Source organism: Lytechinus variegatus, chromosome 11 (genome assembly GCF_018143015.1).
Source record: "Lytechinus variegatus isolate NC3 chromosome 11, Lvar_3.0, whole genome shotgun sequence".
Lineage (NCBI taxonomy): Eukaryota > Metazoa > Echinodermata > Echinoidea > Temnopleuroida > Toxopneustidae > Lytechinus > Lytechinus variegatus.
Window position 1 is genome coordinate 10,440,001 of NC_054750.1, and position 23,666 is coordinate 10,463,666.

Sequence of the window (23,666 nt, forward strand, 5' to 3'; positions counted from 1 at the left end):
GACCAAGAAAAATGTTTAAAAATTAATCGGAATTCTGGTAGATTCTCACCAATAAAAAGTTTAATTTTGACCAGTTTTTACACAAAAATATTAACCACACATTATTTCGGCTAATCATTAAAGTCTAAGATTCATTAAGAGTGACGGATGAAGAGGGAGGGGGTCCAACTCACCCTAGAGGAAAACTGTTAATAATACGTTATTTTTTGTATTGCTTGTTTGTCTGTTAAAAGGACAAAATGAATTGGAAAATCGCAAGCGTGGTAACATGACTATTTTCATTGTTGCTTGTCAGTTTTTTAACCAAAAATTGACTTTTCTGGCCCCTCCTCTAAGAAATCCCGGCTCTACCACTGTTGACTGACATGGGATGGCTACTATATAAAGATATTGGTTCTATAAATTTCTATAAAAAGCACTTTTTATCATAGATGGGAAATGTCTCTTTCCAGATCTCCTGTCTTTATCAGAGGAAACTGCTGGCTCGCATTCCCCTCGAGATATAGAAAAATGTACCTTACATAGCAGGTATCACCACCATCATTCTATAAATAACATTCATAAAGTTTGTTAATGTAGTTTCTCTTCAAAGGCGAAAGATGATAAGAGACTAATAGCAATACCTTCCCTTGCATGAATTGCCTCATAATTATTTTTTTTTTATGTTTCTTGAACAACATACTGAGTAGCAGCTAGTGGCGTAGCTGGGAATCTGTGTCAGGAGGGGCAAAATATTACTGACAGCCCCCCCACTAGCGTACCTACGGGGGGGGGCAGGGACGAGCCACAACCCATGCAAAGTTTTTGTATCCCTGCCCCCCTGACGAGCTTGATGACCTTTATTGCCCCCCCCCCCCTTGACGAGCTTTAAGACCTTTTCCTTTTTTTTGCTTGTCTATTTTTTTTCTGGTACGAAATCCTTTATTTGTGATTGAAGACCTTTTTTTTTTGCTTGCTAAATTTTTTGGTAGACGTTTTTGCCCCCCCCCCCACCGTGGAATATCTTAGGTACGCCACTGCCCCCCATTCCATGGGGAAAGATAGGTCACCACAGTTTCAGGAAGCGCTTTCCGTAAAAGATTATGACAAAGACAAAAAATCTAAACATTGTAAACAATACTAGGAAAACAGAACTTTGAAAGTTTGGGACAAGGAACAAGAAAGTTGTGGCTCTTTGTTGAAGAAAGAAGTCACTAAAACATTGTTAATATCAAGTGAAAATTTGGTCAGTAGATCGTGACGAGACATGGGACTACTCTCTCTCTCTCCCTCTCTCATTTGCTCTTTTCTCTTCTAAAAAAAAACTTTCTTTAAAAAAATGCAGCACAAAAACACAAATAACATTAAGACTTCGTTCTGGGTGTTCGTCATAATCAATTATGTGGTGATATATTTCATTTTATTAATTTCATACGTAATTCATTCTAAAAAAATCTATATTGCCCCCTTTCGTCAAATTTCCATTGATATGTACATTTATGTCTTTTATTAAAAGAAATTCGATTTGATGCTGGTCTTTTTCTTTGACATTTAGCCAACTAAATGCAAGAATTAACCTCACGTTTTTCCTAAAAAGGGTAAAATATAGTACATTACTCTTTGCCAATTTTTCACTTGTATTTATGTAGTATGGTCAACTTAGGATTTAGTGGATTAATCAACTATTAAAGGGGAAGTTCCCCTAACGTTAAGCTTGTGTAATGAAAGGAGACCCCCCAAAAAAAAGAAATCGGTGAAGATCAGGTGGAAACCATTAAACAGTTAAAATATAGTGAACTATTATAGTGATGGATTTATAAAGTTTGAATTTTTGGAAGTCAAATGGTATCACTCCATGTTTTCTATAACAAAAAGAAGAAAAAATGATCTTACTTCTGCAGTTATCAGTCATCATATTATACCTGCTACTATAAGAAAACAGTCGTCATGAACCATTAAAAAAGGGGATTTAAGGAATATATCACCCTCTATAATTTTAGAGCAGGTGCTCGCGTGACGTCACAAATTCGAATCTTAAAAAAAAACGCACAATTCTCTTAATTTTTTCATTGGTTTCATCGAACCTTCAACAATATTTTTTCTATTTTGTCTGTTTTCAATAAAGCATCGTCATGATGAAATCCCCCCTTTAAAACAAGGGCCTCTATTGTGGACAATGCAAAAACCACTTCTAGCAATATTGCTCATGAATAGTACTGTATCATATCCGAAGTCGGCTCAAGTCCAACTTTGACCAATCTCCTACATATGAAAATGAAGATGTTTGCCAAAAAATGGTCAAGCGATTAATCTTAGTTTGATGCAAACGTATGAACCTGCATTTGTGGAAGAACCGGATTTTATGACACAATCCGCGATCGATTTTAATAAAAACAAGTTTTCAAGAGAAATAGTTTTTCAGAGGAAAGTTCTCTGATCTGTCGTCTTTAAGATCCTTCATGGAAGATGTCTTGTCTGTGAGCCAGGGTTTGGCGTGGATGTAACCCCTTCCTGTTTCCAAGGAGGTAGAGTTTCCGTGGCATTGATGGGGGTTATTCATAAAGAGGGTAAATCTATAACGCGGTCATGACCAAGAATGACTGTTGTTGTTGATGTTGTTTCGCATCTGTCAGGGGCAGGCACTCGGCATGTCACCTTGATCTCGCGGTTGCTAATCCTTGGAGAAAATGGGGGACAATCATTCCTGCAAAGTTACATGAAAGTTTTACAACCCCCTCACAAGCTGATTGATTGCAATTAAGAAGCAGAGGAAAGCATGAGCTAACTTAGGTTGTAGGTTTGAACGGATGGAACCAAGGATATTGGTGGAAGAGTGTGCCTTCGGAAAGGACAACCTGGAAGGAGACTTAATTACATAACCATCGGATAGTCCTTGGAGAAAGTTAATTGGGATGTCATCCTGGGTGAAACAACCGGTCATCATGAAAAAAGAGCACGGAACATTACCCATCTCGATTTAGCGAATAGAAGTTTAACTTTGGACCACCGAGGGGGAGAGTGGAGTCTTTCAAGTCCTGAAAGAATATGAGAAATTATAATCTAAATGTAGGACTGGGTGTTCTCGTGAGACCTAGCAGTGCACTTGAAAGGTCTGCCCTATATTAGATGACCCCCACCGATTGCTCATCAATTCCCTAGGCATCGAGGGGCAACGGTTTTTCGGAAGTGCGACAGGTGAATTCGGTCGAGGGGGGCAACTGATTACCCCTATGCTCCCCTACCTAACTCTTCAAGCTGCACCATCTAACAATAGAGTGGTATGGATATGGATATCTATGCAACCCCTGCCGGTGACATTGACAACAACATGGCGCACGAATCGGGAGGAGTGGTAAGTAACCATTTACCTTAATTAGTGTCGCGTGCCGTAAACATTCCATGGTTATAATTGAAGATCCGTGTTGACAATTAATCTGTTTGATTTCCTCTTATCCTTTCGATTTATATTTGTTTGTTTATGCATGTACATGTTTAAAGGCATGATTTGTAAGGTCACGAGTAACGAGTCACACAAGTTCCATCGGTGTAACTTTTTATCCTGCAATGATGCATCCACTGCAGTTTCTATATGAGGACCTATTTCATATTTTTGCATTTATATATAAATTCAAGTTAAATAAAACATTTAGTACGGTAAATTACGTTTTTTATGTATTCTAATCACAATTGCCGATAAGTTCGGCTATATATACGTGCTGCATGACGTCGTATTATTTGTCGCTATGCCTGGTTTTAGATGGGCAAACAGCTCGGAAGATATTGTAATGAAGCAATTCTTGATAACGTTTTACCTATAATTATTCTAGTCATCTTTGGGCAAATTGTAAAATTTTAGTCAAAAGAATAACCAAAAGAGATCGTTCTATATCTTTAAAATCTGGTTAATTCTAGTGCAAACTACAACATTATAAACAGCAAAATAAATGAGAAGCCTGGTATGTCAGATCTGGCTAGAATAACGAGGAAGGTGCTTCATGTTTGATAGTATTACAAAATCTGGTGATTAGGTGATTTTAAACAACTAATATTAACAATCGGGTTTTGCTTTAGTTCATGGAAGTCTCTATAACTGCACATGTGCATTTAAATTAGAATTAGTAATGGAAGATGTAAATATATTTTGTAAGAAAAATACCAACAAACATGTTTTGCTATAATAAAGGAGGTTCTGTGGTGTTGTAGAATAGGCTATAATTTCTAACGATCAGGGTTCTTCAGTTTCTCGGACATCTTTCCATAGTTTCATAGTAGACACCTATCATGTATAACATTATTGTAGAGCCCTCAAATGCTAAAAAATGTTCATTATTACAAATAACATAAATTGAAGAAGAAGGAAAAGTAAATTGCATTATTATGTCATACATTGTGCCTAATTGCATTGCAAGTTGAATTTAAGTATACTATAATATGGTTGGTTAATTCAGGACAATTTTGCATAAAATTCCATTGTTATATGCGTTTATAAGCAATATAATGATAATAACAATACACAATTCTGGGACTCTGCTCTTGGTATAAAGATTCCAGCGCCTCAAGTACATTCTTTCATTCTTTCTTTAATACAAACATGACACCAATCAACACGATCTAAGCACGGAGAGGAGATGGATAAATTTCATGAACAAAAAAATAACGTAGATTTATAGGGGGCAGGATTAAAGTCTAAAAAAGAGTTGTCTGGATTTGCGTTAAAAAAGAGTTGTCTGGATTTGCGTTTGTGACGATTGGCATGTTTTATTGCTTGTATTTGCAGTACATGGTGTTGTATAGTAAAACTGAAACTTACAGGGGGAGGTTTAACATGATCAATCAAAAGCTAAATACACGAAATTAGTTTTCGTATACATAGTTTATCGATTCGTCACATCAACCATTAACATACGGATACACCTGTACAGTATAAGATAAAACGTGTAGTACCCATGCCCCCTATCTTCCCGTGTCGATGAGGGTGGGGGAAGATGGAGTCGGTTTGGTCTGATAAATTGTATTGTGGAGGGGGGGGGGGAGGTAATTGATGCATTCAGTTGCATGGAAGAACAGAGCAATTATATTAATGACTCTGAAATGGGCAATTATTTTATCAATTCAACATAATACTTACATGCAATTCATTGTGTTTATTTCAATAAATGTCATCTATCATGCCTATGGTATTTATTTATATATATTTATGTATTGCGTTTTTAATAATAGGAAAATAAACAAACATACAATGTCCTCTATATATGTGCCTACCAATGTCAGGTGCATGTATTTAAACAAAGTTTAGTGGAGTCTTTTCTTTCTGTTCGATCTGCTTTCTTATTAGTGGACCAGCACTGTTCTCACCATATTTGGATCTACATACAGATGCGAAAGTGAATTTTCCACAATGAACAGTTTAAAGGACAAGTCCACCCCAACAAAAACTTGATTTGAATAGAAAGAGAAAAAATTCAACAAGCATATCACTGAAAATTTCATAAAAATCGGATGTAAAATAAGAAAGTTATGGCATTTTAAAGTTTCACTTATTTAAAAAAAATAGTTATATGAACGAGCCAGTTACATCCAAATGAGAGAGTTTATGACATCACCCACTCACTATTTCTTTTGTATTTTCTTATATGAAATATGAAATATTTTTATTTTCTCGTCATTGTCATGTGAAATGAAGTTTCATTCCTCCCTGAACACGTGCAATTCCATTATTTTAACATTTTGTGCTTCAGGCAAGGAGGTCCTAATTGTCAAATTCGTAAAAATTGAGATATTGTATAATTCAAACAATAAAAAAACAAAAGAAATAGTGAGTGACATCATCAACTCTCTCATTTGGATGTAACTGGCTCGTTCATATAACTATTTTGTTGAAAATAAGTGAATCTTTGAAATGTCATAACTTTCTTATTTTACATCCGATTTTGATGAAATTTTCAGCATTGTGCTTGTCTGATTTTTCTCTATTGATTCAAATTAACATTTTTCTGAGGTGGACTTGACCTTTAAAGAAGTAACTCATACCGAGGTACCTTGCCAGGGGCCTCGGAACGGTTTTAAAAGTGGGGGAGGGGGGCTGGCCATGCAAAGAATCACAATCATATAGTCATTGTTATGTTTTTTACATGGTTAGCCGCTGCTTGACCAGTGAACATTTGGCAATTACCCCTTTTTTGCCAAGGTTCAAGTAGCAACTTGTTGCTGACAGACTGTCACGTTTCCCATATTGAAAGTGAGACGTAGACTAGGAGACTCTCGCTTTATTTTGATTTTTTTTCTTCTAATTTTGCCTGCGTTCCACATGAAACTGTTATAGATTTGTAGGATTAAATGCTCCCAAAATAAGAGCCAGATTGCACAAGAGAGCACCAGGATCCCGACCGCAAGTCTCTTTGCGCTTCGCGCACATTTTTTTCTAAGTATCCACTTCACGCTGGCCCTTTCAGGTTTACTTGAAGTCCTATATGGCCCTTCAAGGAAAAAGTTTGAGAACCCCTGCCCTATAAAGAAGGTTCACATCTCGCTAACCGTTGAGTACTAAATTCTGTCATCTGAATAATCATATTTTATAAACCTCTATGAAAACGAGTATGCATGGCTTCAGAAGACAACTGTTCAAATTGACGGACAATAGGAATTATAGCGAATAATTAATCAAAAAGTAATCCCCGAAATATTGTATCTATATGAATGTTGTTGTTTGTTCACTCGTGAATAAAGCATGTCCATGTTTCCCCCTATTTTTGGCTCAATCCGTCTTTGCTTCTCCTTCCGACTCTGATGACGGTTTCGAAAGTAAACTGATGATAAAATTGAAAATGAGAGTTGACGAAATATTGATAAGGTAAGATAAAGATGACGTCAAAGGTGTTTTTTAAAGTTCACAAACTCAAACTTTTATATTTACTTAAACGAAACATTTAGTATCTTAATAGATACATTAATAGATACAATATAATACATGCATGTCAACTAGTTGTGTAAAGTTTATGTAAAAGTTGTGTACTTGACAAACCAATTAAGCTTGCCTAAAATACAGGCAGATCACCACCCTTTATATTCTCACAGGCACTTGGTTTATACCTTTTTTCAATTATTCCAAAATTAGAAGCAAATGTTTGTTGCCTAAGCTTTATTTAGCACACATATTTGGCATCAGTCTTTGAATGGGGTGTCAGCCGACATACTATGGGGCGCCAAAGGGTCAGAGTGTTCAATGTTGTTATTTTCTGTTTATTGTCATAGAACTTATGATACAGATTTCTTCATTTTTCAGCGGAAGCAAAAGATGATAACAATGGTATCTTTAATGAATATATAGACCAACCGGTTATTATTATCATGTATGTTATTATCAATATGTGGAGCGTTGTGGCCCAGTGGATTAGTCTTCGGACTTTGAAACAGAGGGTCGTGGGTTCGAATACCAGCCATGGCGTAACTTCCTTCAGCAAGACACTGATCCACAGTGTGCTGCACTCAACCCAGGTGAGGTAAATGGGTACCGGTAGGAAGTAATTCCTTAAAAAGCTATGCGCGCTATGAACGCCTAGCTTAGCCGGGCGCAGCCGGGTAATATAGGAGCGCCTTAAGCACCTAACAAGGTACTCAATATAAATAATACCCTATATTAATATATTTGTAATCATTACTAGTATCTCTTGTGATGCTAACGATGATAATAACGAAAATTACAATTTTAATAATAATGGTAATGATGATGAATAATAACATCAATCAACTAGAAAGGGGTATTTACAAGGGCCTCTTTTTATATAATATCTGTTATCGCTTGCTTCTAATTGATAACTCTCTCTCTCATTCACAATTGAATAATCTGGATGGATTATCAAAGGGGCAAATTTTGACACCTGTCACTGGCAGATCTTAAGTTATTATCTTTACTAAGCCCATACCTATCACCCTCCCCTCCTAAAGAGATTAATAAATCCATGACCGATTAGTCATGATGTAATTAGATTCATCTTGGCGACATTTTGATTTAAAGACAAAAATACGATTTATTGAAATCTAGTCAATAAATTCAAGGGCATGTTTTATTTAGTGTAAGGTCCTAGGAGGCCATGCCCCCTTCTCAGCCGATCCGCAGGCACTGGCGTATAAATAGCGAAGGATGGGGAGTTGGGGACACTGACCCCCCCCAAAAAAAAAAGAGAGAGAGAGAAAAGGAAGGGGAAAATGAACGAAAGAAAATCGAAAGGGTGAGGCATTATACTACTTTTTGAATATTTTGTTTTAAGTTAGAACTAAAAAATATATTACAAAGTCAGATTTTCAATTATTAAAATGTCATTTTTTGCATTCTCGGGAATTTTGAGAAAAAAAAGAGCGCCATTTCGTGTCTCTTCATTTTTTGGCTCATTACACCATTGTACGCAATATCTTAATGAATAGTCATATAATTTCCTGTTTGAAATTACCCTTTTATATTCAATTTAATTCAATTCAGGTTTGAAGAAAGCATGATTGGCAGTCACAGACTGAATTGTACATGTATACACAATGCCAATATATAAAAATAATCAAAATTATTAACAATGAATATGCAAATTAAAATCACGTAATTTTGTGCAGTTAAAAATGGAGTTAAGATGGATTTAAAATATTGTACATTCATCATGTTCATCACACAAATTGCAAACGTTTTTACCATGGTACTTATTTAATAATCTTGTCAAACTTGGAAGAGCACTATTCTGAAATCTTTTTGTTTTACATGGAATCTCCTTATATTTATTTATATGTCGTAAGTTGAAAGCGTTTGTTTTCAGTGGAGGTAACCAGTTTTTGTGCAATTTCTAATTTTAAAGCGAAATCTGTGGTAAGTTTTACTCTTCAACTTTCAAGTGATGTCAAATTTAAGGTATTTAAGGCCATGTCATTATGATACATACTTGGTTCCTAATACTGGACAGTTTCAATAACTTCTATCTTTTTTCAAGGCAAGAGAAGCAGCGAAAAGAGGTACAATGAAGATACATTCTTTAAAAGAGTTTGAAAAAATAACTATTGTGTCAGTGATAAAATTTGTGCCTGATGAAGAAAATGTTCAGAGTTAACCAAATCATTGGTTAGAGTTTCTTGTTGAATTTGATCAATACTTACGGTCGGACTCGCCAGCAGATTGGTAATTTTGACAAATCCTTTTTTTTAGAAGGGCACAATCATTACCAAAATATGGGGGCACCTCTCACCATCCTACACTCTTACTGTATGTTAACGCCTTTACCTTTGAGGTCGCATAAGATAATAATTTAAGTTATAATTTTGAAGGGTGTGTGTGTGTGAACTTTTTGCCCTCTTATTGCAAGTTTCCCAAATACACTCCTCTTCAGGACGATTAGTATAATATTAAAATTTGGGACCAATTTAGAAGTGAATTACCGAATGTAAGTCTTAATGAGCTGATTGAGCTAATACTTCCTGGGAAAGTAGATAGACTGGCATTGCATACAGAGAGTAGGTGAACAAGCGTGTTAGAGCCGGGAGCTTGGATTGACTTTGACCAGGGATTTTGGCGAAACGTTCATTTCCTATATCACTGTAAAAAAAGAGAAGAAAAACAGAAAAGAAAAAAAGTGCAAAATTTCCATAAGTGGTTTTAACCAAGTATCACAGGCGTAAAAATAAGGGGGTGGGGTGGGCTCGGGGTGGCAATGCATGGACCCCCACCCATCCCACCCCAAAAATCATGAACAAAAAAGGGGGCGGAAAAGAAAGCAACGGAAAGGAATATTGGAGATATATATTTTTCTGAATATACGTCCGTCAAAATCTATCCAAAAAACTATATTTTCATTTATAAAAAAAAAAATGCTCTCTCGCTTCTCTAACTCTCGGCTTTTGAAAAAGATGGTTCCTCACGGCTCGTTACCCAACTGCGGAGTACCATACTAAATGTTTTACACCTGTAGCAATTATTATCTTATCTATTTATTCAAATTTATGATGTCAACTTTACATCCAGCTATCATGTCAAGGACGACGCGACAGTTTGTGGATGGGGGGTACCATCTATTTTCAAATTCAATTACACGGGTAATATAGAGATACATAACCTATACCTCTGTTTTCTGTGCTCTTCATTCCTTTATCTTTCTCGCCCCCCCCTTTTTTCACTAACTGAAAATCATAAAGGCGGGGCGGTCGCCCCTTCACCCCTGTAGTCTTGCTTCAAGTCATATTTAACATCAATTTGGGGTCACGACATTAGTTTTTCAATTATTAAGATTTCTTATGATAAAAAAAGAAATTCGACTCACTCATTGTTCATGATGACACTCATAGAATAGTTTCCAAATAACAAATCGAATGATATCTGTTTTTCTTCAACCGATTTCGTTTAAATAACAAAATATTTGGTTTTCTATATTTTATATTCAGTTTAATTGTTTCCATTAGAGTTTATCGACATCGATTGACATTCCTTGCTTTTATTATTGGTAAATGATTTATCATTGGTACAAATTTTTCTCATTTCTGTTTCATTTTTTTATGGAAATCTATCACAGAGAGATACATTCACACATTGTACAAATTTGACGCGTGGTTGTGTAATGAGCTTACGAAAATGAAAAAAAAAAATGTGTGAGTCGTAGTAGTGTAATATCCCGAGTGTGAAAACGTGAAATATTTAATTAATTCATGCCGCTTCTCGTAAAAAGGTTGATAATTATAGAACATGACTTGTGCAGGGGCCTCAGCGTTAGAAGAGGGATCTATGATAGCGAGGTTTGTATAAGCTCGCTCTGAAGGCACACCTAGACCAATGTGGGTCAAAATGACGTGAATTTGTCATCCCATTCAGAATAATGTTTCAGTCCCACCAATGAAACCGACTCCAAACCGACAGATGGTATGTCATTCGTAATAACGTATATTAGCTTTGATCGGTCTGGAGTCGGTTTCACTGGTGTGGCAGTCGTATAACGTCGTTGGGTATATTAGCTGCGTTAATGAATCGCTTGTCGTTCCATGCGAGTTTTGAACGATTAGGAAGGGTAATCTCCGACCCCATTCTACACACCGAATACCCACTTTGCAGGTGCGGCTATAGTCTGGTGTTATGCTGTAATATATTGGGTAAATTGCCACTTGGTCTACATTTTCGTTTGTTCTAATCCCACATGCTGTAATCCTAGTTCATCTACAACCAGTCTACTCACCATTTGGTCTAATTGCCATATTTAGCCCATATACAATTTTGTTTCATTTCCAGTTTATTCTCATCTATTCGTCTAAAATCCATTTGGTATAATATCACTTAGTCTTTTACGATATAGTGGATTGATTAGAAGTCAGATTTTCATTTGACCAAGTGCATTTGACAAATCCTGTATGAAATATATGCCACTCTGAGTGAGTGCAACGAGTGATGAAATCAAAAGTCATCAAATCATGGCCTTCGTTGAATTTATCATCAAGATTGAAGTATTTCAAAAATGACAAAACAGAAATGAGATTATACATTTTTCACAAAATTTTTCACTTCAAAATTCATTGGATAGAGCAGAATGATATGTTCTTCCCCACCCCATAGCACCCCTCCCATAATCTTGGGGAGGACAACTTTCCCTTCTCTAAAGAACTACACATCTGTTCGTTAGTGCGCGCGGTGATGCTACTTCAAAGTTCCTATACATTGCGTGCTGCAAGAGAGAAACAATCGACTTTTCCACAGTCTTTCCAAATTTTAATTAAATTAAATCAAGGCAAACTATGTTATATAAATATCTTAATCGGGTTACCTTTGAAGACTGAGCAGGTGTACGATTAGAAGAAAAAACAATGCATTTACTATGATGTGACCTAGAAAATATTCAGGTCAAGACGAACCCATTGTTTAAAAATTGTATAGCCCTGACAGGCTCCTATAATCATGCCATTCATATAAGCAAATCTAATTTGGGGGAAGGGGCAGTAGGTGGAATATATTTATTTTGAGCTTCATATTAATATTTCCTCACTGAAAATTTAATTTCTTTTTGCTTTGTCTTCCGGGCATGGCTGTAAAATCCTCGGTAATGACAAGGAAGGTCTTCTTTTAGAGAAAGATGGGGAGTGAAAAAGGAGGGAGGATTGAAAATCAAAGGAGGTGAGAGAAGGGGAGTGACAGATGGGACGATCATTACCCCTTTTATCTAAAGGATAATTGATCAGGTATTTTGCTAACGATTATTTTCTACGGACAAGGTTTTGCGAAAGAACAATTTTTTAAAATCCATTTTGACACGGTAAAGCAAGATCTTTACAATTTATATATAGAAATAGCATGCAGCTATGGTCGTTTTGACGAATAGGCCTACAATAATCATGACCTATAATTCCTTTTCGTCCATGTATCATCAACGTATGAGTGACTAATCAAAACGGTCATGATAGTAGAATACGGTGGCCCCTTAAAACCCTTCCTCGCGTTAATCACTACTTCGGCCATTGCAGGCTCCGATCAACAGTTTTGGCTGGTACTTTTTTTTCTTGGACAACAGCCCTGGCAAGACAACACGCGATTAGAGAATTGGGAGAAGGAGAAAGAGAGGAAGCTTGTAGTGTTTGTGTGATCGGTGGTGAAAGTCGTCTTCTGTTTAACCTGCTCTTGCCTCACGCCAAAGGGACAGTTCCCGACGCGTTTGATGGCACCTGGATTCTGCAATGTGCGTGTAAATACTATGGATTAACGGGACTATGACGGCAGATCATAGATCATCCAGTTGCATGCCCACCGGACCTTATAACCAACCTTACAAAATGGACATATACATGAATTTTACCAAGAACGGAAACCAAGTATGTATTAGACACGGGGGCACCAGTACCCGTGGATGCATGTTGCCATCTATTTATAACAAAAAAGTGAGGTCATATGGTGGACTTGATATGATGCATTTTAGACATATCAAATTTATTTTATTTGGGTTAAAATTCTACATAACATCCTTAACTTGGAACCATAAACAAAATGCCCACTCCGTCTTATCAAACCGACAATGGCACCACTAAAATAAATTGTCAGGGAATGGCCGGTACAATTCATTTTTTTTCCTGATTATATGTTACTTTGTGATAATTATCTTCTTGCCACTGCTATGACATGAATGAGTTATAAGCCAGACATAAATGAATATTTGCTCGCACAACCTAAATCGTTGACAAACACTTATCAAAATCTTTCACTTAGAATAACTTCAACCCGTTCAATTCGAAACTTACCTGCATCTCTCGTTATGGTATCGAAAGTCACTGCTCTATTTTTGTACATACCCTAAATTTTTAACATGTTAATATGAAATCATAAAATTGACATTTTTATAAACACATCAGCACGATAACATATTTCGGTTTTCTGAAACGTTTGGCCAGTTATTTGTGTTTACAAAAAATGTTTGTTTTTATGTCCTTTTGACTTTCAATTGTGCGTTGTGGTATGTGCTTGTAATCCAAATTATGAATATATAAGAGCAGAGGTTCGAGCCTGGCAACGTGTTTTTTTTTATGGTGATGATATTAAAAGGGCGGCGCCAGATATACATAATAATATCTGAATGTTATGCAATATAAGTTACATAATAACGCGTTGAAGTGTTTGTTAGAAGAAGGTGTTTAGGAATAATTTTCGAATGGCTAAAATATATCATATCAAATACACCTATTGACCCACGCCCCTATAACTATCCATCCTCTAACACACCCCACTAATCATCCCTTGCATGATATCGTTTTCTTGTACATTTTCCGTCCCATTTCCTATCTAGGTGTGGAAGTTTTGTAACAAACCCAAATCCAAGACAACGAACGACGGGGGGAAGAAAGTCGGAGGAAAGTTGCAGGGGACTCCAAAAAAGGCACTTTCTTTGGGATCTTTGACCGAAGAACCGGGGACAAGTCGGACATATCGGAAGCGAGATGAAGGAGAGAACGAAGCGGTCATTAAAGTATGTATCCAGCTTTGAGAAAAGAAAAAAAAAATCCGCTACTGCTGCTTCTTCATCCGGCTTTGACATCCACTTCTCTGCTGATAGTGTTGATGGTATACAACCATCACAGATTATGCTGCTGCAGCATCATCCTCCTCCTCATCATCGTCTCCACCTATCCCGTCATCATCCTTCTCCTTTTTGTGGTTCACTGTGTATCGTCTTGTATCTTTTCATCTTGTTGCTTGCTCTGCTGAAATCATTTCGTCACGAAAATAATATTCACATTTGTTTAATCTGGAATGTTGTTTTGGTAGTGACAAGTATTTTTGTTTTTGTTTTACACGAATGTATCGGTTTCTTTACAGATTGAAATTGTTCCAGGGTTTGTCACGGCAATCACGCAGTCAAGCTATGCTTAATAGTGGCAGTCCATGCAATATGGTTTAATCAATATGTCATAGAAAATATAATTTTTTCATTGTTTTGCTTTTCAAGTATTTTATTACATAGCCTGTTTATTGAATATATTTTCTTTGTTAACGTGTTTATGAAAAAGTTGCAGAAATAAAAAAAATGAAATGATCATGATGATGGCGGGAAAGAAATTAATGTTGGCCAAAGGGGCCGCGGGGTAGTCCCAGGTACAAATGGTTTTAAAACGTAGCATTATTTTGACAGCTTAACTAATATTTACAATGCAATTAGAATGGTTTACTGTAGTTACCTTTTCTCATTTTATTCTCCCAAATTACCAATCGTCGATGTGACAATGTATTAATTTCTGTAGTGTGATCAGGAACGAAATGGTGCAGGTTTGTTATTTATTCATTTTGTCATATTCAATTGTATAAAATACACGTCCCCCAAATTTGTCTTTATTATGTGATTCCCTATTTCATTAACATCGTGTAATGCAATCTCGATCACATACGGCTTCGATTTCGATAGATATGCAGTTTCAATTATAAGTTACAAAATGATGTCACATCTGTAAATTCCTCCCGATATAATAGAATTTGTAAGTGCTATTATTGATGAAACTTTCCTTTTCAAAGTTTCTTTAAGCGTATATGATAAAAATTTATAAGTGGGCGACTAGGGTGGAGATTAAAAGATTAAAAGCCCACCTAACTGAAAATATGTTATGGTATATGCGCAATAATTACTTCCTTACCAATGGGATTTCTAACGTGTAGATTTAAAAAAAAATGACATCACTACATGCTAAGTGCATTCTTTGACTAATATTGAGTAAGTTATTAATTCCGAACCATCTGTGCAGTATAAATTATTGAAAAATAGGCCTATGTGATTAATCAAAGTGGTTGAGAATGCGTTGGGATAAATGCAAGTTAAAGGACAAGTCCACCCCAACAAAACCTTGATTTGAATAAAAAGAGAAAAATTCAACAAGCATAACACTGAAAATTTCATCAAAATCGGAGGTAAAATAAGAAAGTTATGGCATTTTAAAGTTTTGCTTATTTTCAACAAAATAGTTATATGAACGAGCCAGTTACATCCAAATGAGAGAGTCGATGATGCCACTCACTTACTATTTCTTTTGTTTTTTATTGTTTGAAATAGGCCTATGAAATATTTTGATTTTCTCGTCATTGTCATGTGAAATGAAGTTTCATTCCTCCCTGAACACATGGAATTTCATTATTTTAACATTTTGTGCTTCAGGCAAGGAGGTCCTAATCATCAAATTCGTAAAAATTGAAATATTGTATAATTCCAACAATAAAAAACAAATGAAATAGTGAGTAACATCATCGACTCTCTCATTTGGATGTAACTGGCTCGTTCATATAACTATTTTGTTAAAAATAAGCGAAACTTTGAAATGTCATAACTTTCTTATTTTACATCCGATTTTGATGAAATCTTCAGCATTGTGCTTGTCTGATATTTCTCTATTGATTCAAATCAACATTTTTCTGAGGTGGACTTGACCTTTAATGACCAAATGGAAAACATTTATTTTGAATATTATTGGTGAACAGGCCTATCAGATTCATTGAAGAGTTGGGACGGCGTGCCGTGGCGTGGGGACCTACGTCATTATGCAAATGACCTGACGATGAAAAGTTTTATGGTATATACACTGTAAAAAATGAAGTGCTACTTTAGCACTTACGGTGCTTGTATAGTGACTGCACTATATACGAGTGCTGATTTTCAAGTTTACATTTGAACTAGAAAATCAGCACTCGTACACTCTTGAAAATATTGGGTAAAAGTACTCCATGAGGGTAATTATGTGTCCAACCAACTTGGGCATTTCTTTTGGGCATTTTTATTTATCCAGTGTGATGAAAATTTTGCCCATTCTCAAGTATTTGTTGCTTATTTTTCAACCTTACTGGACAATATGCTTTACGCATTGGGTAAAATACTGCCCGAATTGGTTGGACACATAATTATACCCTCGTGGTATATATATTTTTTACAGTGTAGTGCAGTCACTATACAAGCACTGTAAGTGCTAAATTAGCACTTCATTTTTTACAGTGTAAACACTCAGTTTGAATATTATTGATGAATAGACCTATTAGATTATTGAAGGGGATATGAGATAGGCATATAGGGGGCAAACGTCATGCATTCAACCAGACGGAAAACATATTTGATAATAATCACTTCCGTATTATTGAGATTTGGAACGGATTAAAGATGGAGTATGAAAAAGAAAGAAAGAAAATTGACTATTTTCTATCTGGACATCGTGACGAGGTCTTGTGAGTAATTTAATTTGCCACCATCATCACCCTTTAATCATGATCATCAACTTGACCTTGTAGGAATATTATTTCTAAAGGAAATCATCAGAATTCAAGTAACCAAAAAAAGAAGCATTGTTGTCAATTCTGTGTCGACGATCAATCGTTCTATTGTTCTTTATGTAACTAATTTCGTCTGGAATTCTATTTCGCTTTTAAACACAAACCTTTTAGATTGACATAAATTCATAATTTGATTTAATCCCAAAAGAATTAAGAATCCAGATGTTCTGTTTTAGAGTGGTCTCGCATTTGAGCCATTTGAGTTTTTTTTTCATTTCCCCCTTCCACAGGATTCTTTATTTTCAAAAAGCATAGTTACACTGTATAAACATTTACAATTTTTCAGATAAACAGTAAATAAATATGGTATTTACATAATTCATAATACATAGACATGTAATCAAACTGACTTATTATACAATCAAGTTGTCACAGCCAAAGTAAATTTGGCAAGAAAAATAATGATACATATATCTAAGAAATAAACACTGGTAATAATTATGTTTGTTAATGTGACAGATTGCCAGCTTGTTCGAAAAAGTTTCTGAAACGAAACCATTTCTTTCTGAACTTATTTGCTCTGAAATTTGTTTGGTAAATATATTCTTCCATTTCATAAAGTTTTAAAGCCGACATAAGGTTACTTTGAGGTTACTCTGTTGTAGGAATGAAATACAAGGCGGTTTTACAAGAGGGATGTCGCCGCCCAGAAATTTCGAAAACTTATATTTTTTTTTATAGACAATTTACAAAATTCACTAAGTGTTCACAAATTCCCCCAATCTCACCTCAGAATTTGCAAAAGCGTGCATGTCTCATCGCTCCTTCACTTTCGAGATTCTTCAAAAGTTTTATGCGTCTTGTCCCCCCCCCCGGCCCCCCGAAATAAAAGTATGCCAATACGACAAAGTCTTTAGAACATTACATGTATTATGAACTAATCTTATCAAAGGTGTGTGTGAAGGGGGCGGGAGTGGTATAATTATGATAAAGAGTAGAACAATGACTTGCCGGAAAAATGCGTCTATTTGTTCAATAGTATATAACCTGTGATTGATTGATTAATAAAGAAACTAATCTTAACTTAAAATTTTCCACGATGAAATTACAAAGCAATGTGAATTGTGTTAGACAGCATGATGAAATGAAATGAGAATCTTCAGGGGAAGCATAACTTGGCAATGAATGGAGGTTCCCTTCATTGAGAAAATGAATAAATGCCATTACAAACTTTTAAATATCTTTAAATGTTATAAGTACAAGCCAATCATAATTTTGGTTCATCAACCGTTCATGAAATGTAAGATACAAGTCTACCCAATGATCTTTTATTGTAATGACACAAACAAAAGACAAATGAGGTTGGGTAATAAGATATTACAAGACAAGGCAATGGAAAACAAGAAAACAAAACGTTACAAGGCCGGAACGCGACAGGCCGCTACATGAACAAGCTGCATCAAATAAGTGGAGACCTTAATTAAGTATGACTATTTAAACAAAAACTGTATAATTTAATCAGAAACATTTGCAAGACTTTGAAACATGACTGGTTATAATCCGTAAACAATGCAAAATCGTAATTTATTTTCCGTTCCTCTTGTAAACCTCATTCATTAAAACATTATGATACTATCATCCCAAGCTAATTGACTTCATGTTTGTTTCCTTTAGTAGCCTCACATGTAATAATCATGAGACGTAATGACTAATATAATTTTATGCTCACAATGCAACCAGCTGATAAAACATGTTGCTTTGTTTTGTTTTCTTTCTGTCTCTCTTTTTGCCTCATCACCCACTATATGTGCTCTTTATTTTTGTTCTTTGCCCTCTTTCCTATCCTTTCTCACCCTATATCTTATCTACTCACTTTCTTCTCATTTTTTTTCTTCTTTTTTTTGCTTCTTCTTTTCATCCTTCTTTCTTCTTCTTCTCCTCCTCCTTCTTTCTTCTTCTTCTTCTTCTCCTCCTCCTTCTTCTTCTTCTTCTCTTTCTTCTTTCTTCTTCTTTCTTCTTCTTCTCCTTCTTCTTCTCTTTCTTCTTTTTTCTTCTTCTTTTTCTGCTTCTTCCTTCTTCTCCTCGTCTTCGTTCTCCTCTGTCTTCGTCCAGCCTTTGATGAATGAACAAAACCAAAACAGCGACACCAACGGCGGACCTAAGTTTCATCAAGCCAACATGGTCAAGGACGTAGAGGATCTCAATCTAGCCAACAGAGATCCCATCAATATGACGTCACACGTCAGGGTAAGACTCGAAATCCCCCTCCCGAAAATAAAACAAGTAAGCCAGAAAAAAAGACGTAGAAATAAATGATAAAGAATAATTTACTACACGATCAGAATCAGGATCAGTTAAACGGATAAAAAAGGGATCTAAAGGTTTTGTACATCGGGATCGTCAATAGGAAGAGTAGGAGGTGGAAGTGGATATCAAACCACGTCTTCGGTCATGGCTGTAATGTGGGACAAGTCCCGGGGGGGGGGGCACTTACATTGACGAGTGGATACCATGCGCGACCAAAAAAACACGTAAAAAGGATGTCTTTGTCAAGATAGGGCACGTTCCGTACGTAACGTAATAATGGGGTCAAAAACCCGGAATAGTGAAAAAAGGTATCTATTTCGCTAGGAAAGTTAAGTGTTTAGGGTCAAATTTGAGAGAGAATAAAAAAAAATCAAGACTAAAATGTTTTATACAGGATGTTCTTTTTGCCCCAGAAGTCAATACGTGTTTGGAGTCGTTTGCGCGAGTTGGGCTGTACTAAACCCAATGATGTAGGTAAAGGTAAAACCGACGTCCGCGACACAACATTGAAATGTCTCTGTACTTGTTTGGGGGTTCAATTCAGGGAATTCTTGCCAATAGTATCGTTTTATTTCCAATACTTGTTAAGGGTATGGTTTCACACGCCAATACTTGTTAAGGAGTGCATTTTGAGAATATGGAAAATACGTGTTTAGGGTGCTTTTTGAGATCTCGTGGTCTCGCATGGTATCCACTCGTGAATGGAAGTGCCCCCCCCCCCCGGGACAAGTATAAATCGACATCTCCACAGTTGAAACCAAAATGACTCGTAATGAGAAGTTAGTATACAAAAGGAGGCTACACATGTATAATAATTTTCAATAATACTATGAGCATAATTAGTTGGAGGTTAGCTGATTGACGGTATTTTTCACTATTAAACCATATAGTCACACCTAGGAAACCTATATATTCTAAACTGATCGATTGTAGGACATTGTTAATAACGTAGTAGCTGTGGTTAGTCTGAAGTCAGTTTCGCTGTTGTAACACTAACATTAAAGGTCAAATTCGCCCCCCCCCCAAAAAAAAATGTTGATAGAGAAAATAGAGAAAAAATGTTGATAGAAAAATAGAGAAAAACCAAGCTAGCATAACGCTGAAATTTTCATCAAAATCGGATGTAAAATAGAAATAGAAAATAGTAAAATAGAAAAAAATACAACAATGCAAAGTTTCGCTTATTTTTCGCAAAACAATTATATGCACAAATCAGCGACACGCTAATGAGAGAGTCGATGACACCCTTTACTCAATATTTCTTCTGCTTTCTATCGTTTGAATCATACAATATTTCAATATTTTCAGATTTTACAATACGGCCCAACTTGACTGAACCGTAAAATGCTAAAACGGTGATAATATCACATGTTCGGGGAGGACTACAACTTTCATTGTTTCAAAAGACAACGGGGAGAAAATTTGAATGTTTCGATATTTCATATGACAAAATACACAAGAAGTAGTGAGTGGTGTCATCAGTCCCCTCATTAATTTTGCATACCGACCAGGATGTGAATATAATTGTTTTGTGAAAATAACGAAACTTTAAAATATAACTTTCTTATTTTACATCCGATTTTGATGACATTTTCAGTGTTATGCTTGTTGGATTTTTCTCTTTTTATTCAAATAAACTTTTTGTTGGGGTGGACTTGTCTATTAATAAGTCGAATCGAGGCGGTCAACGTAATCTCAAAACGAATGTCTTGCTCTTTCTCAACCCCATTCTCTTACATCCCCATCTTACCATGGACCATGATCTTACTTGCATCTTCCTTCTTCCATTAAACCACGACCCTACGACTGTCTTCTGTCAGATTGGCTTTGAGGAGGTGTTTGCGGAACCTGACCATCAGCAGAGCTTCGATGCAGTCTGGACGACCAGCTTCATTGTCTACACCCAATCGAAGATGTGGTGTTATCGACTCCTGTCCGCAGCCTTAGCCATTCCACTAGCTCTCATTTGTGGTAAGGTCCAAAAACCTTAATGGTGTTTCGAAAATTGTATTATATAGGCGGCCGTTTCATTAGTTCTTACGATTGTAAGTTTGTAATAATTGTAATAAATACCCTGGTAACAGGGCTCAGCAACCTATCAAACTCAGCATTTCTATGGTAGATAATAATCATTACTTTAATAGTTTGCAGAGTTACTATATTGTAAGCATTCATGAAATGGGTCCGAGTACGAATTCATTTTCACCCGGAAAACATAATTGCTATAAGACAGAGAAATTGGTCAATCGATGCCAAAGAACCGAGACCGATGATTGCACTAGACCTGGTGGGACTCAAGTCAAACTTAAATCTTTCATGGAACACCACTGGTCTGATATATACACGTTATTTCATTTATTTTCCCCTCAGATTTCCTTTTGCCGGGCTTTTTGCCCTTCATAAAAAACATTATCGGTTAAAATGCAAACAGCAAAAACAAAACCTATCTAGATATCAACAACCTTCTGTAGTTTGCTAATTCCTCATCTTTACTGTTTCTCATTTACATTTACAGGAGTTCAACTAGCCTTCTTGACCTTCTGTCACATCTGGTGGGTAGTACCGTGTTCAAGAGTATGGATCTTCATCTTGAACTGGGTGGGAAGCCTATGGGCAACCTGCATCCGTGCCCTCTGCAATCCCATCACAGAATCCTGCAGCATGCTCCTAGGCAACGTCAAGGTACAGATGCATACCCCGCAGCACGTATAGCAGATGTCTGGAAGAACGGGGAAAGTGGTGGAAGGACTGAGGAGAAGGATTCCAAGATGCCAGGAGGACGTACTTGGACATTATAGGGAATTTAATAGTGGACTTACAGAGAGGCGTTCGTGGAAGACCATAGGGAACCTTAAAAATGGAGTGACAGGAAGACGCACATGGGAGGAAGAACAAGGAATCATAATAATGATGATAGATTCACAGGAGGACGTTCGTGGAAGAACTAGTGAATGCATTGATTCACAGGATGACGTTTGTCATTTTGTGGAAGAACTTATAGGGAATGCATGGATTCACAGGAGGACGTTCGTGGAAGAACTAGTGAATGCATTGATTCACAGGAGGACGTTCGTGGAAGAACTAGTGAATGCATGGATTCACAGGAGGACGTTCGTGGAAGAACTAGTGAATGCATTGATTTACAGGATGACGTTTGTGGAAGAACTAGTGAATGCATTGATTCACAGGATGACGTTTGTGGAAGAACTAGTGAATGCATTGATTCACAGGAGGACGTTCGTGGAAGAACTAGTGAATGCATTGATTCACAAAAAATGCAGGGGGACGTCCGTGGAAGAACTAGTGAATGCATTGATTCACAGGATGACGTTCGTGGAAGAACTAGGGAATGCATTGATTCACAGGATGACGTTCGTGGAAGAACTAGTGAATGCATTGATTCACAGGAGGACGTTCGTGGAAGAACTAGTGAATGCATGGATTCACAGGATGACGTTCATGGAAGAACTAGTGAATGCATGGATTGACAGGAGGACGTTCGTGGAAGAACTAGTGAATGCATTGATACACAGTAGGACGTTTGTGGAAGGACTAGGGAATGCATGGATTCACATGAGGACGTTTGTGGAAGAACTGGTGAATGCATTGATTCACAGGAGGTTGTGGAAGAACTAGGGAATGTAATTATGGATTCACAAGACGTTCGTGGAAGAACTAGGGAATGCACCGGGAATGCATTGATTCACAGGATGACGTTTGTGGAAGAACTAGGGAATGTAATTATGGATTCACAAGACGTTCGTGGAAGAACTAGTGAATGCATTGATTCACAGGATGACGTTTGTGGAAGAACTAGGGAATGTAATTATGGATTCACAAGACATTCGTGGAAGAACTAGGGAATGCATTGATTCACAGGATGACGTTTGTGGAAGAACTAGGGAATGTAATTATGGATTCACAAGACGTTCGTGGAAGAACTAGAGAACGTAATGATTGAATTTACACGAGGACGTTCGTGGAAGACCTCGAGAATAATGGATTCCATAGACACGTGATAGAACCAAGGCTTTTCACATTTGCCCAAAGGGTATATTCCAGAAAATGTTGTGTTTAGGGAAATTTGTAATGAGATTCAGTGAACGATGAAAATGTTTTAGGAGGTGTTCTAGACCCGGGTTCCAGATGATCTGGACCACTGGAAGGACTAAGTTTTAGAACAGGTGGGATATGGTTAGCACTAGCAGCAAAAGCCAAACAGTGACGCTGTAAATTTAGAGCACCTAATATCAGCATGCACAGTCGTTGCTTTGTGGATGGTTATCTGGGGACGTTTCTTCAACAAATTTTCGTCTGACGGGATGTCAGAGGGGTCAGATCTGACTAATTTTCTCGGGTTTTGATTGGCTTGGAAACGTAAGTGTCTGACTGTTACTATGGTAACTGTAAGACAACTTTCATGAAACGGTACCCGAGATCGATTGATATAATAAGTGATATCCATTTCAAAGATTGGTAGTATCTCCTGAGGTTGTTTTCAAGATCATGTTTAATATTTTTTGGACCTTCCGCACTGAAGATGGAAAAAAAACATCAAAAGGGCTAACAAGGCATGGAGAGCAGTCTATTAGTGCAATAATCAAGGAACACACTTTTGTTTCGCATCCAGGAAGCAAACGTAAAACAT

General features: G+C 36.6%; 1 protein-coding gene across 2 annotated transcripts; it reads left to right on the top strand.

Annotated features, from left to right (window-relative positions):
- Nucleotides 1–3,074: 3,074 nt before the first annotated feature.
- Nucleotides 3,075–21,730, top strand: LOC121424571 (caveolin-3-like). Of its 2 annotated transcripts, none has more exons than XM_041620301.1 (4): nt 3,075–3,331; nt 18,824–18,958; nt 20,839–20,989; nt 21,534–21,730. In XM_041620301.1, exons 1-4 carry the CDS (start codon nt 3,260–3,262, stop codon nt 21,728–21,730), a joined length of 555 nt encoding a protein of 184 aa, XP_041476235.1. In that variant the 5' UTR covers nt 3,075–3,259. The 2 variants fall into 2 exon arrangements, with proteins under 2 accessions (XP_041476235.1, XP_041476234.1); XM_041620300.1 differs by lacking the exon at nt 3,075–3,331 and adding an exon at nt 12,567–12,792.
- Nucleotides 21,731–23,666: the final 1,936 nt, after the last annotated feature.

Excerpts from the sequence above, each read along its gene's own strand:
- LOC121424571 (XM_041620300.1), top strand. The coding sequence starts at position 12,691 with ATGACGGCAGATCATAGATCATCCAGTTGCATGCCCACCGGACCTTAT. Across the intron at positions 12,793-18,823 it reads TTACCAAGAACGGAAACCAA|CCTTTGATGAATGAACAAAA; the intron begins GTATGTATTAGA and ends GTCTTCGTCCAG. Across the intron at positions 18,959-20,838 it reads ATATGACGTCACACGTCAGG|ATTGGCTTTGAGGAGGTGTT; the intron begins GTAAGACTCGAA and ends GTCTTCTGTCAG.